This window comes from Anticarsia gemmatalis, chromosome 12 (assembly GCF_050436995.1).
Source record: "Anticarsia gemmatalis isolate Benzon Research Colony breed Stoneville strain chromosome 12, ilAntGemm2 primary, whole genome shotgun sequence".
NCBI classification, from domain to species: domain Eukaryota; kingdom Metazoa; phylum Arthropoda; class Insecta; order Lepidoptera; family Erebidae; genus Anticarsia; species Anticarsia gemmatalis.
Window position 1 is genome coordinate 1,031,393 of NC_134756.1, and position 21,983 is coordinate 1,053,375.

General features: G+C 33.6%; 1 protein-coding gene across 1 annotated transcript; it reads left to right on the plus strand.

Annotated features, from left to right (window-relative positions):
- The first annotated feature begins 1,875 nt into the window (after positions 1–1,875).
- Positions 1,876–12,315, plus strand: LOC142977364 (xanthine dehydrogenase-like). The gene is made up of 17 exons (XM_076121242.1): positions 1,876–1,918; positions 2,291–2,445; positions 2,866–3,026; positions 3,400–3,782; positions 4,086–4,306; positions 6,351–6,453; positions 6,610–6,737; positions 7,264–7,551; positions 7,861–8,022; positions 8,247–8,375; positions 8,626–9,107; positions 9,388–9,571; positions 10,181–10,379; positions 10,626–11,398; positions 11,682–11,871; positions 11,985–12,098; positions 12,245–12,315. Exons 1-17 carry the CDS (start codon positions 1,876–1,878, stop codon positions 12,313–12,315), a joined length of 3,786 nt encoding a protein of 1,261 aa, XP_075977357.1.
- Positions 12,316–21,983: the final 9,668 nt, after the last annotated feature.

The window sequence follows — 21,983 nt, forward strand, 5'->3', positions numbered from 1 at the left end:
TTTCAATAACTGTTGCTTAAGAATGTTGTTTTACTTTTAAACTTTTCAACTGATAGGACACTAGTTTTAAATTAGGCAATAAATTAATAAATAAGCAAAGTCTGTTTAGTTGGGTATTTTATTTAGACATAGTTATGTAAAATATGTTTTACTCCTAAAATAACTAACTGATTTTAGTTACTAGTATAATATTTAAATGCTGATGCGAAAACTAACTAACTACATGTGAAAAGTAACTAAGTGACAGATAAATAGGTAAAACTTGGGGTAAAACAAATTATCCTTTACAGTTAATAATTTATATACTATTTTCGTGGTTTAATACATATAACATATACTTAATTAATATATCTTCAAAAATAAACCTTTCATACATCGATAACTAATCTTCGAAAAAAGTTATATTTTTTTTTGTCATTTAAGACATAAAACACCTCGTATCTCAAAATCACTTAGATGTTAGTTAGTGATTTTTCGCTCTACGGGGACGATATAACATCACGCTATGGTCATTAGGAGCGGAGTAGCAACGAAAAATGTTACAAAAACGGGGAAAATCATTTCGATCAGTAAGGACTACTGATCCTAACGGAATCAAAATAAACAAAAACTGAGCACTTAAAAGTCTTTAATTATTTATTAAATAATTATATTTACTTCAAAGCGCTTAATGCAAAGGATACGCCATTAAAAGTTATGTAAATCCTAAAATTACACTAATTAGCGAAGTTAACGGAAGTTAATAAATTATGGGGAGATTAAGACTGTAATTATGTTTTTTAAACTCCATCTATCTACCCTTACTTAAAGATATAAGAAGACGTTTTAAGGAATAAACGTTTATTTTGTATTTAATTATTGTAACTTTTTAGACGAAAAATCGAAAAAGGGTGAACATTTTTGCTTATAAATGTAACTGCTAATAAATTAAAATATTTTATTTCTATTTTAAAAATAAATAATAAATTTATATACATTTCTTATTTTAGCGCCATCTATCGGTGTTTATTAGAAGTACTTCGAATCTAAGCTTTACCCTCGTCATCATACTTTAAATGTTGGAAGATTCGACAAGGCTTAAAAGATGGCGCGAATAATAATAAAATAATGTTTTCAAAAGTATCTGCTAGATGGCAGAAGTGTTCCTAAACGGGTACTTAATTATTATCCAAACAAGTTTATTTATAATAAAATTGGCTCTATTTTGGGGGGCTTTTTTTCGTAAATACCAATTATACGCATGCCGTATAAATTGATACCACACAAAAATACATTGATAATATAATTATTTCAGAGTAACTTGTCCGCTCAGGAATCGAACCCGGAGAAGGTGATAACTTATTTGCTACAGGTAATATTTTTTTAAATATGTTTGTTACTGTCGGGAAAAGGTTTGTATGAGATCGATTGGATCAAAATTCCCACGGGAACGGAATCAACGAATTCAAATTTTACTCTACTCGGACGACGTCCGGCCAGTTCGCTAGAATTATTATAATTTAATGGCGACCTCGGAGAGAGTTTCCGATAATATACTGAAAAATACACCTACATTATTATATTTTTTTTATCTGAATTACACGTGTTATCAACAATTTTACAATTTTCTAAAATGTTTGTATTTATTTAATTGCTGATACATACTAAACAGTCGGGCTGAAAATTGGTAACACATCGTTTTTTTGTGCTCAAATTCTTGACGTATTTTGTGCCTGTATACTTAATTATGCAAATTATTTTCAAATAGACCTACTTTATTGATAGTGTTTTACTCTACTCATACAGTTTTGTGTGTTAGTGGGGGTGCGCGGCTCACAAAAAAATATAAAACGATATTTTTATTATGAGAAGTTGTACTTTTTCGAATTATTCGTGATGGACAAAATTCAGTTCAAAGTAAATGGAGAAGAATATAGAGGTATGAATTTTTTATTTATTTTTACTGTTTAGTAAGTGCTATAATTGATGGTGACAATGCTGTAGTCTGCACGATCTTACCGCCTTTTGTAGAACCAGCGTGAAGGAAGATTTAAAAAAGCAAGCCCGGTAGTGGGATTCAACAGAAGGCTGAAAATAGTTGTAATTTGTTGTAGCTGAGTAGTTCCTGAGGGGTGAAGATAACAGTTCTTTCAAAAACTGTCAAGGCTTAATATTGACAGCATTTAACAAAAATAATCCAATTTTGGCCATCAGTTACACTTACTTCTGCGACGCGAATAGAAGCGAATTCTATTAAAAGCTCTTTTGTATCTTCTTCATCAATATCCTCAAATTCTTCTTTGTGTTTCAGTGGGTTGTGAGATCAGTTCTAATGAGACGCTCCTGGACTATGTCCGAGAACGCTTAGAACTTCGTGGTACAAAATACATGTGTCGCGAGGCTGGGTGCGGCGCGTGCATCGTCAGCGTAAAACGACCCAACCAACAACCTTATGCTGTTAACGCGGTAATTTACCTCACATATAACAATCTGAATATTTGGTATTTAGCACACGTTAAGTATGTAGCTCTTGGATGACATATTGTTGTTGCATGGAAAGGTTCGATTAACGTACTTTTTTATAATATTTTTTGTCTCTTCTTGAATTTACGTAGAAGAAGTAGAAGAATATCTTGTATTTATTGTCAATTTTCTATCCTCTTCTTCTTTCTGAAAGAACCAACAATATTTTCCAGTTCATTCACTATTTTCTTCGCCTGATAACGAATAGCCTCTTAGGTTTTCATTATACATTAAGATCTTCCCGGAAAATACAATAGACAACTTCTACAGTCGTGTCATTGAGAGCAACTAATAAAGTGTTTTCTTTGTAGCCATATTATAATGTAGGCTACTCGAGTCTTTCAACCACATGCTTAATTTCAGTGCATGATACCAGTAGCAGCATGCCATGGTCTAGAGATCACCACAATTGAGGCTGTTGGCAATAAAAAGACGGGCTACCACAAGCTGCAAACGACTCTTGCAGAGAATAACGGCACGCAATGTGGACACTGTTCTCCTGGATGGGTCATGGCTATGTACAGGTAAAATCTTATAAAAAAGTAAACTTAGTAAAAAACTTCGTTATGTTTAATGTTCGTAGCTGGATGTAGAGTCTTACGTAGGAGTTGGGTTTTTCGAGAATAGCCGTACCAAAGACGGTTGTAGAGTTTATTATTTTCAAAACGTAATTGAAAAGGTTTTTCAAAATATCCTGATTGATAGTAAAACTTACAGACCTTGAGATTATTTCGCGTATGGCAAAAATTGCATCATAATTTAAATTCAGACTCTGTTGATATTAAGTGATAACTCAAAGCCCCGCTTCTTATCGGCTGGGTAAATTGTACCAGCAAAAAGATATTAGAATCACACATAAGTCATTATTATCACGAATCATTTGAATGTAATTTTCAGCCTTCTTCAAACTAAACCGGACCGAACCATGTTAGACATAGAACAATCACTATCAAGCAACATTTGTCGTTGTACCGGCTACAGACCAATACTACAAGCGTTCAAGAAATTTGCCAAAGACGCTCCTAAGACTGACGATATCATTGATATTGAAGATCTAAGTAAATGTAATATATCAAGAACTAGTTGTAAAGAGAGCTGCAGTGATGATGAAGACGGCTGGTGTGTGGTTCACGAGAGTGATGTTGATGATAGAAGAACAGCTTTGAAGCTGAAAGATGGCAGATATTGGTACAGAGTGGGACAGATAGAAGATGTATTTGAAGTGTTGAAGGATAAGGGAGATGATTCGTATATGTTGGTCGCTGGGAATACTGCTAAAGGTAATAAGGGAAGAAACGCATTTGTCTGCTAGTAATTTTGTTTGCTTGCGTTATATGTTTATTCTTCGATACCTAGGTCCATATTCATTCGAAATCCCTTTATTGTTTTGATCAAGGTCTATACCGTCATATCAAAATTGCAAAATAGACCCTAAGTCTTGAATTACTGATTTGCGTTTATCAATTTTAGCTTAAATGAAAAATTTGATGCTGCCTCTATCGCTATGCAATTATTATAATACTGTAATATGTAATACTGGAAAAACAATCCTATTCTTGGTACTAGCCACATTTCTTTTTCAGGAGTGTATCCAATCAATGAATATCCCCGAATATTAATAGACGTAAACGGTATTTCGGAGTTAAAAGGTTACACAATAGACCAGAATTTGATCGTCGGTGCTGGATCAACTCTTACCGAATTTATGAACATATTGAAAAAGGTGTCTGATGTGGAATATTTTGGATACTTGTTAAAGCTCTACGATCATTTAGAGAAGGTTGCGCATCTGCCTGTACGAAATGTAAGTTTATAATTTACTAGCTGACCCGCGGAACTTCGCTTGCATCACATAAGATAGAATGGGTCAAAATTTTCCCCGTTTTTGTAACATTTTTTATTGCTACTCTGTTGATGTGATGATAAACTTGTCCCAAAAATTAAGGGATATAAAAAAAGAATCCAAATTTTTAGGTGATTTTCAACAAGCTGTAACTCCGAGGAAAATGGTCGTACAGAAAAAATAAAAAAAACAAATCGTAGCTCCAAGTGTCTAGTTTTTAGATATGACCATGAAAATTTTTTGTCATGGCCAGGTCTGGAGAAATCCTACGAAAACTACCAAAAAAAAATTTTTCCAAATTTTTTCTCTCCTAAAAAAAGGTCCACGGGCTTCAAAAAATTTTTTTTGATTCTTTCGTTCTAAAGTTCTTTTAGAAAATTTAATCCTCTTTAATTTGTCGTATTCAAAAAGCCTGTACGACGATTTGCCACGGAGTTATCGTCAATCAAAGCAAAAAAGTAATTTTTGACTTTGATATTCAATAACTCCGGAAATAATGATCGTACAGGAAATCAAAGGAGGGTTTTGAAAACTGCACAATATTCTCTATAAGAAAATGTAAACATCTTTTAAGAAAAATTTTTTTTTTGAATTGAAACCTCGGACTGAAAAAAAGACAAAAAATCGCGAAATTAAGGATATTTGGATAACTTGGTATAACTTTGGATAAAATGGATGAACGAAGGATATCGTCGGTAATTTTTCAACCTCAAAGTGTAAGTAATTATTTTTTTCTATCTAAAATCTTTATTTTTTCGATTAAAAAGCAAATCGCAAAACGAGAGATCGTCTATCGCTGCCATGAAGTCAAAATCGAGATTCGTCAGTCCATAAGACACTGGTCCACTGTCTACGACCCCAATCGTGATGGTCATGCGCATAAGCCAATCGGGCTCGACGATGTCGTGGTGTGAGCATAGGCACGCGATTTGCTTTTTAATCGAAAAAATAAAGATTTTAGAGAGAAAAAAAAATTATTAAAAAAATGAATAGAAATCACAAAATTGCTCACAATGGTGATTTTTGCAACAACAAAGAATTTGAAGCTTCGGGGCACAATGAAAAAAAAATCGCAGCGCTTCGAATTTTTGAGGGATTTTAGGGGACACTTTGAGGTTGAAAAATTACCGACGATATCCTTCGTTCATCCATTTTATCCAAAGTTATACCAAGTTATCCAAATATCCTTAATTTCGCGAATTTTTGTCTTTTTTTCAGTCCGAGGTTTCAATTCAAAATAAAAATTTTTCTTAAAAGATGTTTACATTTTCTTATAGAGAATATTGTGCAGTTTTCAAAACCCTCCTTTGATTTCCTGTACGATCATTATTTCCGGAGTTATTGAATATCAAAGTCAAAAATTACTTTTTTGCTTTGATAGACGATAACTCCGTGGCAAATCGTCGTACAGGCTTTTTGAATACGACAAATTAAAGAGGATTAAATTTTCTAAAAGAACTTTAGAATGAAAGAATCAAAAAAAAATTTTTGAAGCCCGTGGACCTTTTTTTAGGAGAGAAAAAATTTGGAAAAATTTTTTTTTGGTAGTTTTCGTAGGATTTCTCCAGACCTGGCCATGACAAAAAATTTTCATGGTCATATCTAAAAACTAGACACTTGGAGCTACGATTTGTTTTTTTTATTTTTTCTGTACGACCATTTTCCTCGGAGTTACAGCTTGTTGAAAATCACCTAAAAATTTGGATTCTTTTTTTATATCCCTCAATTTTTGGGACTAGTGTATATAGCCTATAGCCTTTCTCGATAAATGGACTATCTAACACTGAAATATTTTTTCTAATCGGTTCAGTAGTTCCTGAGATTAGCGCGTTCAAAAAAACAAACAAACTCTTCAGCTTTATAATATTAGTATAAATGCATGATTTTTATTACTTGCGATATTGTAGACAATGTACGTGAGGGTGTTTTAATGCATATTCACTAATAAAGTTTACTTTAATCTTTATACCAAGTGTAACATCACATTTTTATTTCTGTTTAACAGATTGGTACTATAGCTGGAAATCTTAAGATAAAACATGAACACAATTGGTTTGCATCAGACGTTTATCTTCTGCTGGAAACAGTTGGAGCTCAGGTAACCGTAGGTATGAAAATCTCTCAAGCGTAATAATTTGAAATTAAACAATTTTATTGAAATCTGCTTAGGTTTAGCCATGAGACCGCAACATACAGATAGACAGACTTTCGTATTTTGAGTATAAGGTGGTATGTGTGTTACGATTCTTCTTCTTATTTTTCAGTGAGACCAAACAATGTAAAACAAACAGTCTCTTTGCAAGAATTCTTGAAGCTGAATCTGAAAGGAGCGATAATATTACACGTGGTGCTCCCGCCTCTGAATGATGAATATAAACTGGTTACATTTAAGGTAATCTAATTAACGAAATTAATGATAAGAATGTTTGCTTGTATAAAAAAGTATTTTTGTTAAAACAGGTTTTATTTACGAAAATTCAGCAGGTATAATAAGTAAGAAAATTGGTACTAATTATGTAAATTAAATCGGTAAATGTTAAACTGTTGATGGGGACTTCAAACTAATAAGGTGATTTATATTTAGGGGAGAACACAAATAAGATAAGTTCTGCATATTATATTAGAAAGCCACTAAACGTAAAATGTCTAGAAAAAGATACCAAAAAAGTATCCAATTTAATATTGAAAAAAAATAACTTTTTAAAATTTTTGACTGACCCATTGCTGGGCAAGGGTCTCCTCTCAAACGAAATAAGGGAAAGACCTTTAGTACACTACAATGGCCAAGTGCAGGGTGGATACTTCACATGCTTTCAACAACTTTTTTGAGAGAAAATATATGATGACTAAATAATGGGACTATTTAGTCAATTTTGCGATTGCCTAATATTTTTCGAAATCATTACGATTTTTTTCAGATAATGCCAAGAAGAATAAACGCACACGCAATTATAAACGCAGGATTTCTTTTCAAATTATCAAAATTCAACATAGTTAGTGACGCAAGAGTCGTGTTCGGCGGTCTGTCACCTTCATTCACTAGAGCTTACAAAACTGAGAGATATTTGTTAGGCAAAGATTTGTTCACGAATGAAACGTTACAAGGTACCTTGAAGGTGCTGGATGATGAGCTCGTCGTGGAAGAGAGGCTTCCAGAACCTGGGGTTGAGTATAGAAGACAAACGTCTTTGGCACTGTTTTATAAGGTAATGCTGATGTAAAGAAAATTATGTTGCCTGCCTCGTCTGTACGCAGCTTTTTGTGACGTTTCTTTTAATAATAAAGAAAGCCCTCGACAGTATAGATTCCAATGCTTTTTACACTTTAAAGGTTACAAATCATCCATCTCAGGCTTAGCTATCTCTGCGTTTATATCATCGTTGGCCATAATCACCGTTAATACAATCTACCCTCCATTGTTATGGTAATCTCCGTAATCTTATAGAAGAGGTCTTTTGTCATCAATATTAACCAATTAACATAGATTTGTATGACTGTGCTGTATTCTTCCACAGGCTTTGATGACACTATGTCCAGAAAGCAAAATTCTTCCCCGTTACCGCTCCGGAGCTATCAAACTGCACGACACGAGACCGGTGTCACAGGCTCGCCAGTTTTACAAGACGGACTCATCAATATATCCAGTGAATCAACCAATACCAAAAATAGATGCACTGGTAAGTAATATTATTCTAGGTATAATATTTTCATGACAACCCTTCAGACTAAATAAGATGAATATAAATGTCAAAATCCAGCTTATTAAACCAACGAAACAAACTCAGTCTATCGTATCGGGTCAAGGGTCTAAGTAAACGATAGCCTTTGTGAAAAATATATATTAGTTCTATTCTCTCAACCCAGAACAGAAGAACACAGGTAACTGTTTGTTTCTGTACAGTACCAGTGTTCCGGCGAAGCGTTTTACTCTGAAGACCTACCGTCCCAACCGAGAGAGGTGTTTGCTGCATTTGCGCTGACAACTGTTGGAACTGGAGAAATTGTGTCCATAGACGCCAAAAATGCTCTAGTAAGAATGTTTTTTGTACTTATGAATTAAGTTCTTTCTTTCCCTGCTCTTCTATTCCTACGTTATTTCTCTGGAATCGTAGCAACTATTGCAAATATGATCAACTAAGGTTAGTGGCGTTGCGACCATCTCAAAAACTGTCAACTATTTTGTGGGCTAATCACTCACAATATAGCTAACAGGTTTCGCGTCATACAGCGAATTACCCTCTCCTCAATGTGATATTTAATCATTTATTTTAATATAACAGAGTCAACCAGGAGTCATAGCGTTTTATACCGCAAAGGACATACCCGGAGTAAATACATTCACACCAAACACATCTCTATTTCCTTCTAACGAAGAAGTATTATGCGATGGCACTGTCAAATACTTCAATCAGCCTTTCGGAATAATAGTAGCTGATACAACACACATAGCAGAAAGAGCTGCTAAACTAGTCAAAGTGGAATATAAGAATGTTAAAAAACCTATAATAAATACAAGAGAAGCTATTAAAGACCTTAAAAGAGTGGTTAAATACAAATCAGTTACTGCTACTGATAGAGGTAAAGATGTATACAAAGTTATTAAGAATGGAAATACCATGTTTGGACAATTTCATTTTCCTTTGGAGAATATAGTTTCTGTGATACATCCTACTGAAGAAGGTTTGAAGGTTTATACGGGATCGCATTTTGTTGATGGAGTTCATATTGCTTTGTCTAGAGCTTTGAATATTGATCAGAATCGGTGAGTACTCATCGGCCTTTCGACAGTTTGAAGTTTTGTAAATGCTTTTATGAGAATTTAGGGATAACAAGAGCGAATCTGATTTTATCACACCAAAAGTTATAAAATCAATTCACAGATTTTTCTCCTATCACTGAAATTTGTATTATTCTACGAATCACATTTTGACTAGCCTTTCAGCTGGCGTCGGGTCAAAAATCGTTTAGCATTTGATTTAAAAGAGTTTGTACAGATTTGCTTCAGCTCTGTAGCTTTTCACTTATATGTTTTTCTTTTTCAGTATTGACATACATGTAAGACGTGTAGGGGGTTCTTATGGCTTAAAAATATCGCGCAACAATCAATCAGCTGTTGCCTGTGGTTTAGTTGTTCAGAAGTTAAATAGACCCTGCCGGTTTATACAATCTTTGACTAGTACGACCAAGTCTCTAGGAAAGAAGTTGTCTTCTGTGACTAATTTTGAAGTAAGTGAGGTTAAAAACCATTATAACTTTATAAATGAAAGATGTTAATTCAGTTAATTTGTTTCTGTGGCCTTGGTTTAGCATGGAACTTTCAGCTATATCTATGCCAAATTTCATTACATCAGGGTAAATCCATGGAAACGTTATAAACAAACCGCCAAACAATTTCGCATTTCAGAATACAGGTATAGGAACGCCACCATAAAATATTTCTGGAGTCCTAAGCATTTTACGTATATTTGAATCAATATGCATCAATGTTTTAATTGCTATTTTTATATTAATTAATATTGATATTAATATATATTTATTAATATAAATATTATTGGACAACTCACACACGGTCATTTGATTCCAAACTAGGCAGAGCTTGTACTATGGTAACCAAATAACTGATAAACATACTTATATACTTCTAAATACATACTTATATAGATGAATTACATTAACATCCAGGCTCAGAACAAGTACTCGTGCTCATCACACAAAGATTTGTCCTGGGTGGGATACGAACCCACCACACGCGGCGCTACGGTTGTTGCGGCGAGGTGACCGCTTAAACCACTGCGCCAAACGTGCAGTTAAATTTTTAATTGCTATCTCTTTCAGCTTGGTGTAAATAAATCAGGCGTCATCCAATACATGAATTACAATTTTTATTTAGATTACGGCTCTAATTTTAACGAATATATTATTTCTGAATTGATCATAGAATCTTTCTTCAATTGCTATGACAAGTCTAGATGGAATTACAACGGATTTGATGTGAAAACTGACTTACCTAAAAATACTTGGTTTAGAGCTCCAGGTAAGTGCTGAATATAAAAAACAGCTATAATTTGTTTTGAACCATTAACTATCCAGATACTGGAAAAATATTCCCTGTAAAGGTGAGGAATAGATACAAACCTAAGCTAAGCAAGCAAAGCAAGCAGGATAAGTCCAAGTTGCGGACTTAACAGTTCTATAGAAACTGTTAACTTTTTGGCAGACTAATCTTCGAGGCGAAGATTTTTTGTATGAACACATATACCTACTTTTGTTCGTATTACAGGAACTTTTGAAGCTGTATCTCACGCAGAACTAATAATGGAACAAATAGCCTACGAACTATCTTTAGATCCAATTGCAGTACGACTCAACAATTTAGACAGAGACAAATACGCAGACATAGAAGAAATGTACAAGAAACTTAGAAAAGACGCCGAATACGACAAGCGAAGATCTGCTGTCAACAAATACAATAAAGAAAATAGATGGAAGAAACGTGGACTCAGGTTTTCATTCTTCAAATGGACTGTTACTCCAATAGGGAACTTTAATGTACTTGTATCTGTGTTTAAAGGAGATGGGACAGTAGTTATTAGTCACGGTGGAATAGAAATCGGGCAAGGAATTAATACGAAAGCTGCTCAAGTATGCGCTTATTATTTGCAAATACCTATAGAAAAGATTCAAGTTAAAGGTATGGATACAAACATAGCGCCAAATAGTGACGAAACCGCAGGAAGTCTTGCGTCACAAAATGTAGCTGTAGGTGTTCAGAAATGTTGTGAAATTTTGCTTAAAAGACTTGAACCGTTTAAAAAGAAAATGGTTAATGCTACTTGGGAAGAAATTGTAAAAGCAGCCTATCTTGCCGGAGTAGATTTACAAGCACAAAGCCATGTTTCTGTGAATGATATTACTCCGTATCCGTATGTTGTGTTTGGAGTTGCGTTGGCTGAAGTAGAAATTGATGTGTTGACGGGAGAGCTAGAAATATTGCGAGCAGATATTTTTGAGGATGTTGGAAAGAGTGTTAGCCCAGAGATTGATGTTGGTCAAGTAAGTGGTATAGATTTAGTTTTTTTTTTATTTTACTCATACTGAGTCTTGCGAAGCCGAGCTATAAATTGCTACGTAAGTGTTTAGCTTATAGGGATAAGACGCAACAACCGACTAACATTAGTAAAGGTTATTATTAGTCTACAAAAGCTACTAACGTAGTTTTACCGTAAAAGCTCTGACAAACGAAATGATCTGACTCGAGTTAACATTTTTGTTGTACAGCGTTTTATGTGTATTAAGGTGTAATTGTCCATTTTGAGTACCTATTTTAAACTACCAGGTTCAAGGAGCGTTCATAATGGGTGTTGGTTACTGGACAAGTGAGAGGCTAACTTACGCGGACACTGGAGAACTACTGACCAATCGCACTTGGAACTTACACGTACCACTCTGTACAGACATTCCTCAAGACTTTAGAGTTTATTTTAGAGAAAATTCTTACAGTTATCCAGCCATTTTAGGTGCCAAAGGTATGTTATCTGATCTATCAGTGATTCGTATTAATCTTTTTAATTTAATTTACTTATTGCAAAATTGTGAAGAAAATCTTAGTCATTTTAATATTCGTATCTCTGAATTTCAGCCGTGGGAGAGCCTCCACTATGTATGTCAATATGCGTTGCTCTAGCTATTAGAGAAGCTATATCGGAAGCTAGGAGTGATTCTGGTATACCTAAGAGTCAGTGGTTTCCTATTGGTGAGTTCATGATCAATCATTTTTGTCAATTTTTTAGTGAGAAGCAGGGCTTATTACTAAGTTAACGAAATAGTGTAATTCTGACAATCATTTTATTTCATACAGTATCATGAGCTACAGGGATTTTTTGAATATTTTATTTTCAGAAGGACCGTCTACAGTGGACGTCATTGCGCTTTCAACAGCAACGAAGAAGGAACAATTTAAGTTCTGCTAATAATATTCGATCGTTATTATGTATGTTTACTATGTCTTAAACAAATAATTTTAAAAATCACAAGATACTTTCTTTAAAATGGTGTTTGAATTTTGCGCCATCTATTTGGATTAAATAGAACTAGCTAGTGTCTCTACGTACTCTACACTACTCTGCGTCTTTCGTATAAAGAGTTTAATATTGTAAATCTAGATGGCGCTCACATAATATATTAAAACCTGTTTAATGTATATATGCTATTAAGTACTACATCAATACTAACGGATGGACTATTATGGGCCAGACTTTATTATCTTACTACTATTAAATGTTACATTAAAGTAAAAACATGTAAATAAAGGCTGTTAAACGTATTTAATGTTTGAATCAAACCTTTTATTTAACAAGCTTACTAATAAGTTGAAAATTCAAAAATTGTAACGGAAAGAGCAACATCGTGCGCGCAATGTACCAAACAACATGCAAACATTATAAAATACAAAGTAACTTTGTCATCTAGGCATCAACATTTCTATTTTCATACATACATACGATCAGTGTACGTCTTTTTAGGGCGACATCTCCCGGCGATTCCATTTATAATATGTTGTTTTGATTTTAAAAACAACATTTAAAAGTAAGAATCATTAACCTGCTGTAAGACCTTCTCAAAATTTTGACCTTTCTAATAGCTAACCGTTCTTTTGCTATAACATCAGGACTTTTAAAACAATAAACGCTGTGAGCTCCTACTTTATACCATACACTTCTAAACAGACAGGACCTCTCGTTAAAACTTGTCCCCCGTTTGATTTAGCTAAACGAAGCCCGCTTTTTATCTCAAACTTCTTTCACATTAGCTACGAGTACCGCTGACCTAATTTGTACTTTTACGTGTATAATTAGAAAAACTGTGACAGTAGTAGGTACTGTGAAACGCTATGACGAATTTGGGTTACTATTTGATTATCATGATAATAATTCTGAACACTATGTGTTTATAATAAAATGGCTGATAGTATCGTCAGAATTATTTTATTTCTTTTTTGTCTTTGCAATTGGATAGAAAGAAGTAATAAGACTATCTGTATCTCCTTACAGTTAAGAAGGCAGTTGAAAGTTGTTGAAAAAAAATATTTGAAAAGGGTAACAAAAATGTTTTGGCTTGTCGATACAAGAACGTTTACTTCAAAAAATATAGTGTATATGGTATTTTAACATACTAAAACTACACAAGACTAAAATTTGACCATCATTTTCTAAATTTTCGTTTAGGTTTCAATTATTTTTAAGAACCAGTTTGAATTGAATCCATAAATGAAAAGACGACAAAACGGCTCCATTAAATGTTTCGAACTAAATGTATAATGTCTAATGTGATCACCATAACACGCAAATGTCAAGAATCTCTTAAAACCACCGTTATTGTTAAAGTTTCACCCATTTTAAAAGGTCCAGACGTTCCTAGGTCATGTTCTATGTCCCAAAGGCAGGACTTCTCACTAATAGTTTCAACTAATACAATTAAAGTAAGTACGTGTTTCATTAGCAAAGGCCTTTTGACTCACGTTGTATAATTAGTATACAAGTTTAAAGTGATGTTTCTTGTTAGATATCTGATGGGAATCTTATAGACTGAGTAGGTATAAAGGTGTAGGTTATTTTGCTCTTAGTGCCTTTAAAGATAACTACGAGTACTACACTTAGGCAGACTCTATGTGACCCGTGCAACGTCGCTTGAGTCACATTAGGGAGAGTTATTATAGATTATATAGATTTATTTATTATTAGTATGGATTTTCAAGTTTTTGTTGTTGTTTCTGTACAAGATTATGTGAAAGTCACTCCTGCACTACGAATTAATTCCATGATATGAGAAATTTTCAAAAACAAAAGCATAAAATACTAAAGTAAAACAAGGCCTGACACAAAAAAATATTTTGAGTACGAGAAATATTTGCTCTATGTGGGATTCGAATCCATGACTCCAGCACACATTGGTTATATGGATCACGACCACTTACAAAGACTGATGTGACGTCATTCTCAGGCTGAGAAAAGAAAATCATGGCTAGCAGAAGCTTCACAGCTAATGGCTCCGAAAATTAAATAAAAAGTATTTAATTAATTGTTTATCAAATAAATGTAACTTAAAGTACGAATAACCACAAAAAGGTACCTAATCCTATTACCAGTGATACGAAGGCTTAGTTTTGTCAAATATAATGCACTTAGTATGAAGCCACTCGACCACAATGAGAAACAAAATTAATCCAGCGTTAATACTTGATGACAGACAATTTGTGCATGAAATTCGTTTATAATGCATATGTAGGTTAACTCCATTTATGAAGGTGCAGGATAGTCCTGTACTAAATTCTCTGCTGATATTATAAATGCGATAATGACTGTCGCATTGTAAAAATGTCTTCTACGTGTCTATAGTATAAAACCGATTGGGATGAAATTTTGTGCAAAGATAGTTAGACCCGAGAAACGAAGCCAGTAAACTCAGGAAAACGGGGACTATTACTTATAGATTTTTGTTTTGCTCAAAAATTACAAAGGTTTTTACTTGAAAGGTGAGATAAGAAAATAATAGATTCAGTTCAAATACATCATTGTATGTATGAGTATAATTATAGTATTAGCGGAAGAAAATAAAAAGTGTTTTTATGTCGTCTTGCTAGATTTAGGCCCATTGGGGGATTTAAACAGCATTGAGACAGATTTCTCTTTTCATTTTAAATTATCTTAATACCAATAAAACTTAGCTTTAAAAGTCCTTCTTATTCAATGACCCTAAAACAGGCCACCTCTACAAGATCTCAATCTTCGTATTTGCCTCAACTTGTATCAACTTTACATTGCTCTACTCAAATCTTGATTCAAGAATAGCCAGTCTGATTATTCATCGAAATTCAGTGCCAAACAGTGGTTTTAACACATAGTAATAAACTTTTAGAAACAGAATATAAGATGGTCACCCATCCACAAACCAACCTTGGCAAGAGTAGCTTAACCTCAGAGATCGATTCGTGCCGCTGTTGTTTCTCAGCCACGATCTAAAGGTAAATATGACATAAGTGTTGTAATAATTATTATCACTTGCTCTAACGGTGAAAGAAAACATCGTGATAGCCTAAAAATTGTTTAATACATTTTTTTGACCGCATGCAAAGTCCCCAGCCCGCACTTGGCCAGTGTAGTTGACTCAAGGCCTAACTCTCTCGTTTGAGAGGAGATTTTTGGCCAGCAGTGGGAAAAAAAAGGTGTACAAAAACTGTAGCTCTAAAGCTTGGGTAAATGGATTGATAAATTATAGTAGATTGATAAAATTACAAGGAGAATTTAATTAAAATGGCTTTGATCATGAATTTGTATTAATTAAGGCTGTTGAATAATTTTGTCTTGTAGATTCTGGTTATACTGTGTAATGAATCTTTAACGAGCCGTTACTATGTTACTGGTTACATAGAATTAATTGATACTATATTTACTTCAAGGTATGAAAAAACACTAGATATTGCGATATACTTTACGCTGGGCAAGAGAGATTCTTCAGAAATCATCGAAAGAAAATTTTAATATTTATGAATCCAGGGTAAAAAGGAAATTATTTAATTTTAGCGGCTTAAAAATCTTTGACACTACTGTGACTGCTAACCCGTAAAAATAGTCAGATGTTATAATAGAATAATATTAGATATATACTTACATAAAAAGTATTTAAAATTTTCTATCGATACCTTTCGTGACGCGACATACTAAATTCAATATAAATGTGCTCATACTTGATACTCTTCGTGTATCACTTGTTTTTTCATATACATAGGTACACAATTAATTTGATATTCGCGTGTTTAGTAATTCGCTAACTAACTACCATGCCTTAAATCTTTGGATGTCAAGGTGAATGTGAACAAGGAAATAGGGACTAATGTAGGTAATGATTTATATTTCATACACTTTTGTTTGCTGTGTGTTTATTGGTTCCCTTTTAAGTGTTTCTTTGTGGTCGTAACACCTTATGTTTTTGTGAGGTTTTACTTCCTTTAGGTTTCGTTTTACTGCCTGTACCTCGACTCTCTATCACTATCGACTACCGCCAACTAACTGGCTATCGAGAAAATTTGCCCAAAAATCTGATCAGCGCCTCTAGCGGGCTCCATAGGAACTATTTTGGCAGTACATTTCAAATTTTAAACTTTCAATACTTGATAGTACCGTCTGTAGACATTAACGCTACTGGTTTAATCATTTACAGTCAGCATGAAAAACCTTACCGTCGCTAACGACTACTCTTCAATCGGGAGGATGTATGTGTTTTTCCTCTTTCGAATGGAAGAGAAGCCAAACCTGAAGAGAGTCATACAGGTAGCATACTTGGCTGAAAAAATTACACAAATAATTAAATTGATCTTATTCTTATAGGTTGTAAACCGCGTCCTTAAAATCTCTTAATAGATTCCGTCTACCCGAGCTTTGTCTCCACCCATCAACAGTTCCGCATATCTTCATGTCCCAAAGGAAACCGACCGGCTTATTAAATATGCATAAATAAACTTCTCCAACTAAACTCCCGATATTACATTTGACTTGCGAAAAGGTAAGCCAAGAATGTTTCAAAGCATAAATCAAAGCTAAGATTTATTTTCTTACTCTAAACTTGTGAAGGCAGTTGAACTGGCGTGCCAAGTACTGGCAAACTGGCAAACGTTGGTGAATTTGCCACGTTCGCGGTAAGTTCATAATATTGGCAATATTGCATCTTTGGAGTGTTGCCAGCTCACGACTTTTGACCAGCTGCTGTTTTGATTCTTGCATAATTTTGAAACTTGCTATCTCCAGTATAAGATAATGATATTGTTTTCTTGCAATATTATGAACTAGCTGACCCGTGCAACTTCGCTTGCGTCACACAAGAGAGCCATAATTTTTCCCGTTTTTGTAACATTTTTCACTGGTGCTCTGCTCCTATTGGTCGTATCGTAATGATATATAGCTTATAAGCCTTCCTCGATAAATGGGCTATCTAATAAAATAATAAAATATTTTTTCAAATCGGACCACTAGTTACTGAGATTAGCGCGTTCAAACTAACAAACAAACATACAAACATACAAACATACAAACATACAAACATACAAACATACAAACATACAAACATACAAACATACAAACATACAAACATACAAACATACAAACATACAAACATACAAACATACAAACATACAAACATACAAACATACAAACATACAAACATACAAACATACAAACATACAAGCATACAAACATACAAGCATACAAGCATACAAGCATACAAACATACAAACATACAAACATACAAACATACAAACATACAAACATACAAACATACAAACATACTAACATACAAACATACAAACAAACAAACTCTTCAGCTTTATAATATTAGTATAGATATATTACGTTGAAAGGAGGTGTACGCGGGTTTTACTACTTCATGTAAAAGCAACTGGATATTTTTAGTAGTAACGATGTTTTAAACTCGCCTAAATCTGTGTCCCACTGCTGGGCGAAGGACTCGTCTTTGCATATACGTAATATACAAAGACGATTTTCACGTTTTTTTTACCATACGGTCTGAAGTCACGGTCACATACTATTATTCTACTACTATAATTATAACAAAATTGTTAAGAGTCTTATTTATCCCAAATGTCATAAAAAATCATGGTTCCCCTTCCCGCTCTATCACCTGACCACTGTAGCTTGTGGCAGAATAATTATGGGACGAAATATCATTAACATAATATCAACACATTATACGCAACAGTTTGTAGTGAATAAGAATATTAAAACAAACTCGCGTGATCATGTCATGTTTGATTAATGCATTGTCTGTGTACCTTATCAGGTAACAAAGGCAACAGTTTAAATTGTTGTTTTAACTCTTTAAGATTGTTCAAATGAAGGAAAACAACTTTATGAAACTTTACACGCGAAAAAAATTGTTAAACACATTTCTTGATAGCATGCAAAGTCTTCAACCTGGACTGGGCAAGTGTAGTGGATTTAAGGCCTAATCTTTCCCTCGGTCGGGGAGGAGAGGGTCTCCTCCTCCCTTCAGCCCAGCAGTTGGACAGTCCCGGCTTAAAGAAGTTATTTATGTTAAAGATCTAATTCCGATTCTGGAAAATACTCCAAAGCTAAAAAAAGATGTATCTACTTGACCAATGATTTGTTAACACGGCTTAACAAATAAATATGAAATTTACCATATTAATAGACTTCATGCCAAAAGTAGGACACAGAAAACTTTTAACAGAAAGTAAGAAAATTACAGAACATTTGTGATCTATGGTTACATGTTATGGGTACAATTGTCTTGATAACACAATCATGTCGCTACTAACTGAATTAGAGAACACGCCTGTCCTTCCGTATTGTGCGGAGAAATTGTTCCTAGATGGAATAGAAGCAATGTGAGGTAAGAGACTGTACTAAGGTTATTATGTAATGACTTCTTGTACCTTTATTTATATAATGTAACATGGCTTTCTACGTGGTAATAAATCACGTTCAGATAGCGTTTCTACCAAAGATGTGGAACGTAGCGGAGATGAACAAGAGAAACCCTCAATACCCTAAAAATGTCCTAAAATCCTATAGGTGTTATTTTTTCTAATTTTGTGACCAATGTTGAAAATGCAGCCTTATTTTGGTGCAGGTTTGTCTGATTTATAAAGAGGTATCTTGTCATTATTCAAGTCCCTTAGCGGAGGTGAAGCCGTGAATGAGAATAATCTACACAAAAGTACCATGGTTGAATATAAAATCAAATATAAACTTCTTATTCAAGTGCAGGAAAATTGAGACCAATATGAATTTGAAAGAAAAAAGACCCTTAAAAACAGACTATCCAATACGCTGCAATGTTATCGCAAAATTGATAATGTAGAAGCATCTTATTAAAAGCTAAAACTAACAAAAATATGACAAGAAAGCGACACACGTACACCTAAACGCAAGTCATAAAAAGACATTTTCGTAATTTACATCACGGAATACATTTTACTCAACACAAAAATAGCTCCATCATATAAAATCACGTAGAGAGTGTTAATAGGCACCACTCTGCTAAATGTCAGAGGTTTACATCTGACATTCACGTAACAAGACAATACGAGACGTGACTGTGAATTAATTAACAGTAATTAGAGTAAATTCAATGATAAGATGATCTATGTATTGAATAGAGTAGTGGACAGTCTCTAAAACAGCAGACTTATCATGTATCTCAGTTAACACTATGCAATACATTGCTGCTTTGACGTAACGTGTTAATCACTATAATCTAAGAGACAAAACAATGTACAGTACGGCTTTCAAGTAGTTAGAAAGATTTATTAATTTTCTCAATAAACTTCAAGTCACATTTCTAAGAAAAAAACTATGAACATTCTTATAAAAATGAATTTGAAATTTCGTACACATCAAGTCTTTCAGACAAATTAAAAATAACATTGTAATAAAGTAAAAGCTTAACAATTATTCAAATATTCTAAAGAGAATAGCAATTGTACATAAAACAAACAAAATAATAAAACAGTCTAGGCCGGATTCATAAAGAACAAACAAATCTAGCCAGAGACCTAGGTTACCTTAATTGGTAAATACTGTATTGTCTAGGCCCGCAGGCTTCTGTTTATACTCAAATAACAGATGTTGAAACTAATACTACGAGTTTTACTTACTATAGTTAGAAATTATTGTAATGTAGTTAGTCTTTCTATGTGTGGCAGACACCAAATGAACGGTGGAGTACAAATAAAACGAATTTGAGTTTGAATTTTGAATTATTCGCTGAATGTGATAAAGTGTGTTGTCATTTGTTTTTCTTCATTATTCTTGCTCTACTTGAAGGCTCTGGTGTTTAACCGATCTAAGCTTAATATTTTTTACATTAAAAAATGTAAAAAAAGGAGAAGCAAAAATTTTTTTTCTTGATTGCAACTTGGTAAAAGATTTGCTATAGGAATGGAATATTTTGCAGTGCCTTACTGTAGTCGACGGGGATCGATGCTACGCAAATTATAACAATACGCACCAGATAAGTTAAAATAAAACTCGTAAGAGAAAAATCTAGCATTTAGGGTTCCAGCGGTCAAAACAACAATTATAGAGTTTTATTTGTTCAGATAAGAACGTATAAAATAAAAAATAAATAAATAATTGCTGTTACTATGGTCATTCATAGTAGAGGTTTAGCTTAGCCAGCTAATTGTTGGCAAGTAAACTCTTTAGAAACTAGACTTTAGACAAGAACTGGGCTTATTGTGTTTTAACGGTATTTAGTACTTAAGTGAGCTATTCTAAATTGTTCTAAACGGCCATGTGTTTTAGATACGGGTGCTACAGGCAATTTAATTTGGTGATTTTAATATTTATTTATGTGGCTTTATAGCAGTTAATAATGTTAGAGTAATATAATATTGTGTTACTTGAAATTGGGCTCTTTCATTGCTGTCTGTAATAAATGTCTTACAATTATACTGACCGAAGGAAAAAATCGTTCAGAGTGTTTTCGTAATATGGACTACCGTTAAGTTAAAGATTCGATTCCAGTTCAAACTTTGAAGCGGTTTCAGTGTTTACGTTTTTGATTTGTTAAGCTGAAATACACATAAAAACCATTTAAAATTATCCAACCATCAGATACATACATACATGCACAAAAATAAAATATAATTTTAGGAGTTCCCTCTTAAGGCTTAAAACAAGGTAGTGTGGTATTACTTTTAATAAATTAACTATTTTGTCGAGCAAATCAATAAAAAGTAAAAAAGTACATTTGAAAATTTTACCACAACTTATATTATATCAAAGTCATGAAGCTAGCTGTAATTGTTAAAAAAGGTATTCAATATACCTTTTTAACACACAATATTGCTATCCAGCAAAAGTCAGATCACCTAACTAGGTCACAAATCCACTAGCTCTTACAAAAATAGTTTCCTTCATCATGCCAGTGCCATTCAGATCTTATGTGCGTTACTTTTTACGATAGGGCGGTACTTTGCCCGCCACGCACGTACTAAACAGTGACTCGGTGACACTATTTAGTGTTCGTATAGTGCCAGGCATTATTGTTTTCTTTATTTTATTGTGGCTTTTGTGGTTATGTTGGAATATTTCTTGGTTTTGTGGTACTTGAGTTGATTTTTGTAGGAATTGTTTTTGAGGATAGTTCTGTTTATATGTATATTATGATCTTTCTATGTGATTAGAAGAATAAGTTCGATACAAATGGTTATTTCTGAATGGCATTCTTTGAAACTACATAACTGATTTTGAAAACCATTTTACCAATATAGCTCGACAACTTAGTAAGGTGTCTGGACATCTGTCATCTGGACAAATCTAGATTATAATTTACAACTCAGATTACAAAATAAAATACCTAAGTCCTACCTGTTCTAAAAAGACAGAAAAAGCCTGTAGGTCACTGATGTTTTAAATTCTGAATTTCGTATATCTCCACCATACGTCGATTTCACAAAAAAGTCTCCATACTAAGTTCTTGGACTGTATAAAGACACACTATACTAAATAAACAAACGCAAGAATTACTTCAAAAATAAATCCTATCGCTTAAATCATGACATCATTTCAATTCACAGTCAAAGGTCAAATTCTTTAGCAAC